At 61.6% G+C, this 8,466-nt stretch overlaps 1 protein-coding gene across 1 annotated transcript; it reads left to right on the forward strand.

The window, feature by feature from the left end:
- Positions 1 to 6,761: 6,761 nt before the first annotated feature.
- Positions 6,762 to 7,061, forward strand: Prm3 (protamine 3). The gene has a single exon (XM_013011503.1). The coding sequence runs from the start codon at positions 6,762 to 6,764 to the stop codon at positions 7,059 to 7,061; it is 300 nt and encodes a 99-aa protein (XP_012866957.1).
- Positions 7,062 to 8,466: the final 1,405 nt, after the last annotated feature.

Here is an 8,466-nt window from a genome sequence, read left to right on the forward strand (position 1 = left end):
AGAGCTGTGGCTCAAGTGGCACAGTGCTGGCCTTGAGTAAAAAAGCGATGGGACAGTGCCCAGGCCCTGTGTTCAAGCCCCAGTCCTGGCAGACAGGCAGGTGCGCATGTGTGTACACACACACACACACACACATGGATGCACGCATACACATAATTTTGCCCATCTAGCCAGCAAATAGAATAACTCCAGCACAACGCTGTGGTTTTCAGACTGTGAGACGAGAGGGGTATTAACGGTCCATTTAGTAAACGCTGTCCCCACCATAAGAAGGCCCTGGAGAGAGTCCCCCCCCCATTCTGTCTAGGGAGGGGATGAGAACCGAGGCTTGGGGGGGCATCATTAAGCAGGGCGCAGGCCAGCTGCTCTCACAAACCCCAACATCTCAGAGGTAGCCGAACACTCGGCACCCCAGTGAGGCCCGGCGTGCACGCGTTCCCCATGGGCCCTGAGAGGGGCCTGTGGCCCTTCCTACTCTGCAGACGTGGTGACCCTCTTTTGGTCCCAGGCTTTTTCTGTCCCCAGAGCTCTCTGTGCTGGCCCAATTCTGGTCATTCTTGCTGTGCGGCAGCTGCGCCCGAGTCCCCAAGCCTCGTGTCCCTGGGGTCACAGTGAGGACCCAATCCTGGTGCCATGCCAGGCCTGAGGCTTGGCTGGGGGTGGGGGGGGAATGACACAAAGTCAGATACAGGGACAGGTTGGGGGCGTGGGAGTCCCCGCCCAGGCGGCCTGAGGAGCTCCTCGGTCCCTCTGTTGGGGACCTTCGGAGCCACGCGCTCAGAGGCCTGGTGTCGGCTGGTTCTGCCCTGTGTGACAACTTTCAAAGCGTCTCATTTGTTTGGTTGCTCTTGAGCACATCTGCCCGCGACAGTGGCAGCTGCTTGGGACCAGGAGCGAGCCCCGTTCCAGGGCTGAGCTTGTAGGACAGCTAGGGTGTGTGTGTGGGGGGGCATCTGTTGGCCTCAAAGGGCCTGCCTCCAAATGTTCTCAGCACTTCCCGAGACCCCCATGGCAGCTGGAGAGGGCCGCCCCAGGAGGGGGGCCTCGCTGCCGGCCGGAGCCCTGAGCACACCTGCCAACCGAGGACGGCCTTGTCTCCCCCCTCCTTTCTCCTTGGACAGCCGCTGAGCCTCCAGCGAGGCCAAGGCTGGTCCTTACTGCACCTTTGTTCAAGTCTGTGAAAGATCTCTGGCGCTAGGTGTAGAGGGCTTGTCTAGCAAGTGTGAGACTCTGAGTTCAGTCTCTAGTACCACAATAGAAGGAAGAAAGGAAGAGAGAGAAAGAGAAAGAAAGAAAGGAAGGAAGGAAGGAAGGGGGAGAGAGGGAGTGAGGGAGAGAGGGAAAGAGAGGGAGAGAGAGAGAGAGGAAGGAAGGAAGAAGGGAGGGAGGGAGAATTAGTAAAAAGTCAGGTCCTGTGGGCAGAAGCCCCCCGGGGTGGGCCTAGCTGGGCAGTCAGACCAAGGGGTGGAGTTGTGTCTTTTTAAAATAATTTATTTGTAGCAACTTCCCAAGTTTGAGAACAAGTTTCAAAAGACCATGTCCAGTTCAGATCCTAGGCACTCCGGACACATGCGCACATGTGCACGCACACACACACACACACGCACACTCCCTCTCCCTCCACAGGGCACAGCTGCCACCTCTGCCCCAGCTGTGTCTCAGCGCCAGGACGCCAGCAGCCTCTGGCTTCCTCAGAGAAACATCAGCCGCAGATCTGGGTTCTGTGATATTGCCAAACTTAACTCTGCTACCGCGGGTAACCCTAAAATTCACAGGGGCCATGGGGCAGATCATGCACAGCCAGGATGGCCCTGGTCCATGGGCACCGCTCCCATCCTTGGCCGCGGTGCCCATGCCAGCCTGCCCCCTTGGGCCTCAGGCTTCTCCCAGTGGCGAGTGCCACGTCCCTCGTGGTCCCCGGGGCCCTGGGGGCCTCTCCGAGGCTGACGCAGGAGGGCCGCTTGCCTCAGCACACAGGAGAAGCCAGGCTCCTTCTTGGGCGCGGATGTCGCGTGGCTGTGTTCACTGTGTTCACTGTGGGGCATGAAGCGTGCCAGGCAGGACTGCGTCACTTACGTATCACTGCGTTCGGTAATGACGTCTCACTGAGCGAGTGAGCGAGCGAGGTGGGTGAGCAGATGAACGGATGGACAGATGCCACCTTGCCACCCCTTCATTGTGACACGGGCAGCCTTGGGCTGGGGTCCCTGCCCTCCCCACACATGCCCATATATGGGCATGATGTGGGCCCCCATGACCCTCTTTGACCTCACAGTGCCGGGGGGGGCCGGGGGTCTATAAGAGAATGAGGCCCGGGGGCCCTGGCTCACAGCCCCAAAAGTTCCACCTGCTCACAGGTTGGCTGGCTCGACCAACGTGGTGCCGCTGCTCTGAGCTGAACACAGGCCAAGCTCACCACCTAGCACCATGGCCAGATACTGCTGCCGCAGCCGCAGCCGGAGCAGATGCCGCCGGAGGCGGAGATGCCGCAGACGCAGGAGGAGATGCTGCCGCAGACGCAGGAGAAGTGAGCAGAGGCCTAATTGGGAGGGAGGACCTAGAGATCCAGGGCCTGAGCCCCCCTCTCTGTTTTTTTTTCCCTAGGGTGCTGCCGCCGGCGCCGCAGATGCACCCTGAGGTGCAGAAGATGCTAGACGCGCACAGCAGATCCATCCACACGCCTGCCTGAGAATTTTACTGGACTTCAAGATCCCACCGTCACATCTTGAGAAGACCAGCATGCCGTGCGCGTACAGGAGCCTGATGAGGAACAATGCCGCCTGTCAATAAACGTTGAAAATCATCCCACTCCTGCCTCCTGTCCTTAGTGGGGGAGGGGAGGGCAGGGCGTCGGTGGTGATGGCGGGAGTGGGGGGGGTCGGAGGGGGCGGCAGAGAACTCAGAAGCTCAGAACCTTGCACAGTGGAGATATCACACCAGAGGCGCGCCTTGAACCTGCCTTCCCATCTCCGTGGAGGAGCGCCAAGCGGGGCGGTGTGCCTGAATGAGTGTGGTGGCACCTTGCCTTGGGTTCATTGTGGGGGTCACAGAGCCAGTATCAGTTTGGGGAATGTTGGGGACGTGGGCATGGACTTCAAGCCCCATAGCCCAAGCCCGTGGTGGGGCTCGGGTTTTTAACTGAGTAACTTTGAGTTTTTGCCGGGGTTGGAGGCACAGGCTCTAGCCGGTAGAGCACCAGGCACGAGGGCCTGGAGTTCAAGCCCCCCCCCCCAGTATTGGTAAAAGAAACCCAAGCCACACCTGGGGCTCCCAGGGTTGTGCAGGCTAGGAGAGCCTTGCTGTGTCATGGTGACCCTCACGTGCCCTGGGTACCGCCCAGCCGCCACGGGCCCCAGCCCTGGCTGGCGTGCCAGCCTTTGGTTTGTGTAGAGTTGTTCATCCCCAGGCACTGGTGGCTCATGCCTGTAATCCCTGCTAGGCTGAGATCTGAGGATCATACAGAAGGCAGGAAAGTCTGTGTAAATTCTGGCTCAAATGGTAGAGCACCATCCTTGGTCAAAAGGTGGTCAGGGACAGCGCCCAGACCCTGAGTTCAAGGCCCTGGATCAGCACGTTAACCCCTGCCACCCCCGAAAGGGCTTCACTGTCAGCCCTGCTTCCTCTGCCGCTGGCTCTCCCCCCACATTGGCTCAGAATGGTTTGCTGTCCTACACTGCTGGAGCCCAAAGGCTCCAAGTCAAGGGCGGGCTCCCTCCAGAAGCCTCTCTGGTGAAGATCCATTTTTTGGCCTTTCCCAGCTTGTACAGGGCCCCGTGCTCCTTGGCCCAGGGCCTCAGCTTTCCCTAAGTCTCTCTCCCTGAGCCTCCCCTGTGTCTCCCATCTCATAAAGACCTCTGTGACGACGTGCCCACCCAGGACGCCAGGGTCTCTCCCCACACAGGTCTCTTCTGCCACAAGACGACACATCCACAGCTTCACACACAGGTTCGCATCCATCCACTCCCCAGCTGTAGTCCCATTTTCTGTGTATTCTGGGGGACGGGAGGTACTGATCTGTCTACCACATCCGCCCCGGGCTCCACCACTGGGAAATGAGTTGCAGATGCTCTGGATCTAGTTCTGGACCATAGCATCACTCACTTGTGGGTCTGATAGCACCAGGCATGGTAGTTAACCTCGCAGTCTTAGCTGCTCAGAGAGTGGAGCGCAGGAGGATCTTGAGTTTCAGGCCAGGCTGGGCACATGGCTCTTGCCTAGTGTGTCCATCCCCGGTACTGCATGTTGTACTGTATACACTTTTTCTGAGGGTGCTGGAGATAGAATTCAGAGCCACACACGTGCTAGGTAACACCCTAACACCCCAGCCCCAAAGGTACAATTTCTATGTTTCTCTGTGTCACAATTAAACGTTTTGTGTGTGTGTGAGAGGGGTGTGTGTGTGTGTGTGTGTGTTGGTCCTGAGGCTTGAACTCAGGGTCTGGGCGCTATCCATGAACTTCTTTTGCTGAAGGCTCGCGCTCTACCACAGTGAGCCACAGCTCCATTTCTGTTTTTTTCCAAGGTTAACTGGAGATGAAGAGTCTCACTGATTTTCCTGCCCAGGCTGGCTTCGAACCACAATCCTTAGTCCTCAGCCTCCTGAGGAGCTAGGTAAGCCACCGGTGCCCAGCTAAGGTAGAGAAGCCCTCTGCTGCTCTTGGGCCGGGAAGGAGCCTCTGAGGCCACCTGGCCTTCAGTTCAATTCTGGCCCTGTCCACCCCTCACCAGCAAGGACCTTGAGCCGCCTTGGTTTCCCCACAGAAAAGTGAATGCGGGGAAGATGGGGGGCAGCGGGGGGACTGGAGAGGGTGGGCCATGCTATGGGCTCAGTGGCGGGCCTATGTCGCGGTAGAGCCCCAAGGACGCGGGGAAGCATCTGGAATGAATGAGTGTGGGCGCACTGCAGGTCTAGGCACTTTTATTTCGACATTAAGAAGCTGGATCCTGTTCTTGGGATGAGCGGGTCTCCGTGGCTGCCAGGACCGGCCTGCCCTCACCCCCAGGCTGAGTGCCTGGCACGGCCCTCACAGGGGCTGCGCAAGGGGGGGACAATCACGGGTGGGCTGCCATGTCATAGTGGGGAGCCCCTTATATTCGGGGCCCCAGGCAGCCTTGCGCACCAGATCAACATCAACACCAAGCGCAGGTGGCCGGGCCTCACCTCCTCCTCCACCAGGCCAGCCGCAGCTCAGCTTCTCCTCGCCCAGCACCATGGTCCGCTACTGTGTGAGGAGCCCCAGCGATCGCCGGCGCCAGGGGCGGCCGGGGCAGGACCAGGACCGGGACCGAGACCGGGACCGAGACCGAGACCGAGACCGAGACCAAGACCGAGACCGGGACCAGGACCAGGGCTCAGACCAGGTCGAGGCCTACAGAACATACCAGGGCTGCAACCGGCGGCACCGCAGCCGCTGTTCTGGAAGGAGGCTGCACCGGATCCACGGGCAACGCCGGTCCTGCCGCCGCCGCCGGTCCTGCCGCCGCCGCCGCCCATGCTGCCGCCGCCGCCGGTCCTGTCGCCGCAGGTCCTGCCGCCGCAGGAGACGCTGCTGTAGGCACCGACGGCGGGCGGCCCTGCCGAGGCCCGCCCGGGCCTCACCCCGCCACACCAGGCTCTTCACGCCGCAGCGGGGAGGGGGGAGGCCTGGGATCACCCCCAGCCCCAGCAGCTTCCAAAGGCCAGGCCTGAGCCCCCTCCACCCCAGGCTGACCCCGGCAGCCCTACTACCGCATCTCTTTTCTCCCCAAAGGCTGTAGGAGGAGGAGATGCAGGAGGCGCTGTCAGTAAGCCCCCCGCGGCCCCTTCCGAACTGCCCGAAGCCAAGGAGCAGCCACCTGTCCAAGGAAGACCTCGCGAGGCCCTAAAACCCCTCCACGCTGACCCTCAGCCTTGATGCCTATGCCAAGTTGCCAAGAAACCCACAAGACCTGAGTCATGAGCAACACCACCTGCCAAATAAAGCTTGATACGAACCCATGCGCTGCGTGCCTCTGCTCTGTGCGCCTGTGTGCATACGTGTGCGCGCGCGTGCGTGCGTGGGATAAATGCGGCAAAGTGGTGGCCGAGACACTGTCACGTCGTAGCCCTCCCTGAGGCCAAAGGCCCCGTGCTTCTGCCTTGACCCCCATTGCCAGGGTGGTGAGCGTGCTTGGTGTGCCCTGGAGACACTCCCCGAAATGGGACGGCTGTGTGGCACAACCTACCCTGTCCCCCAAAACCGTGAGGCCGGGATGCTCGGAACAGAGGAACATCAGAGAGATCCGTGTTCGCACCTCCCATGTCGCCGGAGCACAGTCGTCACAGAGACCTTGCGACACATGGCGGTGGACGGCAAGCACGGCGCGCAGGGCCCTGCCTTCCGTGCCCAGCACCACCTCAGTGGCTGCTGCCTTCCAGCATGCCAGAGGACCCCACTGCTGCCCTTAGAAGGGGGTGTGTGCACCCGGGCTATGGTCAGGAAGTGACATTTTAGGTTCACAGCTCAATGGCCAGAAACACGTCAGCTCCCCCCCTCCCCCCCACGTGTGACCCCATCTCCACACAGGCCTATTACCCTCAGCTCCAAGACAAGCCCTCCCCCTCAGGCAGGACGCCCGCCCCTCCCCCCTGGGCCCCGGGGACGGGGGTTCTGGGGTGGGGCTGCGATGTAACAGAAGACTCTTTGTGACGTCAGCACCCTGCCCCCCCAAGCCGCCCTCACAGCCCCTCTGCTCTCCAGTTGCCGCCCCCCCCTGGTCTGGAGAGACAGGCAAAGCCGGCCATGGGTTCCCGTTGCGCAAAGCTCAGCTCTGGCCACAGCGCGGGCCAGAGCTCAGGCCACAGCCGCGGCCACGAGTCGTCGATGAAGAAGCTCGTGGCCTGTGTGAGTCAGGACAACTTCTCTCTGTCGTCGGAGGGTGAGGAGGAGGAGGAGGAGGAGGAGGAAGAGGAAGAGGAGGAGGAGGAACAGCTCCCCGTGCAGGGCAAGCTGCTGCTGATGGAGACCGAAAGACAAGAGGAGCACGCCCAGGACAAGACCATGGCCCAGCCGAGCCCCGAGCCCAAACAGACGCACTCCTGACCTGCCGCCGCAGCCCGGTGAGGGGTGCCCACTGCGGGTGCCCACGCACGTCTCCGACCCGGCAAGGACTTCACACAAGAGTCAATAAAAAGTCTCCAAGGAACTCTTCTCTCCGGCTTTTCTCCCCTCCCTGCCGACACGGACTACGCACGCGTGTGTGCACGGGTACTGTGACAGGGGAGCGGGGGGGGGGGCCGCCCCAGTCGCAGTGGGACCCCCCACACCCCTGCGCTGGGTGGGCAGCCACACTGGAGCGGGGGCTCCTCCTCCCCCCAGCCTGCTCCAGGGAGGCCCACTAGCATCCTTGCCACTCTCGATGCCCGCTCCCAGCCTCCTACCTCCTCCTGTCCAGAAGAAACGTGTCCCCCAAAGACCCCAAGTTGGGAGAGACCTGCTTCGGAACATTGCTGGGGGGGGGGTGGAGGCAGGGAGGAGGCAGGGGACAGGGAGGAAGAGGAAAGAATGATGCAGGGAGGAGGCAAGGATGGAGCGGAGAGGAGGCAGGAGGCGGGACTTGGTTTGGCCACATCCCGTTCTATTTGCCCACCAAGCACGTGCTGAGCTCAGCACTGGGCCCATAACATGGTGCCTGTCCTGAGGACCGAGCCCTACAGGTGAGCCATACAAGGTGAGGGGTGCAGGGGGGGACAGCCCCACCCCCGCACGCAGACCTTCCAGAGCCTCCAGCAGGAGCGCCATGCGGAGCCCACAGACTTGGCCCACCCGAGGGAAGCGGCCAGGCTGGGATGACATTGCTCCAAGGCTGTGGCCCCAGCCAGCGCCCCTCGAGAGCCCCACAGCCTGACCCCTGCCGTGCACGTGTGCAGCTGCCTCTCAAGGAGCCTGGTGGCCCCATGCAGACCTGCAGCTCTGTAGGGTGGCCAGCCACACTGCTGCCTTCCTCCTGCAGCCCAGCTCAAGGACGCCGGCCACTGTGTCTTGTGCTTTCTGTGGTGTTGAGCTAGAACCCAGAGCCTGCTCATCTCAAGACAGTGCCCCACCACTGCGCCACGCCACGCCACGCCACGCCACGCCACGCCTGGCCTCCAGCCTGGTCTCTGCAAGTCTTTCCCTGGGGTGCCGGCTCTTGTGTGCCCAGCCAGAGCACCAGGCAGTGGGTCTCCACACTCAGGTCAAGGGTCTTAGCTTAATCCTGTCTACAGAGGAGTAGAGGCGCGGACACGGGTGCCCTGTGGCACTTGGTACCGAGTGGGCTTTGAGCCTGGCCCTGAGCCTCCTGGATGTGTGAGTATTGCCATGGAGGTGGGCTGGCCATGGCCCGGGGCTGCCTGTGCACGGCTGCTCCTGCGGACCATTGTCCAATCAGTGCTGGGCCCGCCCACCCCATTGTCCAATCAGTGCTGGGCCCGCCCACCCCATTGTCCAATCAGTGCTGGGCCCGCCC

The sequence above is a fragment of the Dipodomys ordii genome, unplaced genomic scaffold (genome assembly GCF_000151885.1).
Source record: "Dipodomys ordii isolate 6190 unplaced genomic scaffold, Dord_2.0 Scaffold14, whole genome shotgun sequence".
NCBI lineage: Eukaryota > Metazoa > Chordata > Mammalia > Rodentia > Heteromyidae > Dipodomys > Dipodomys ordii.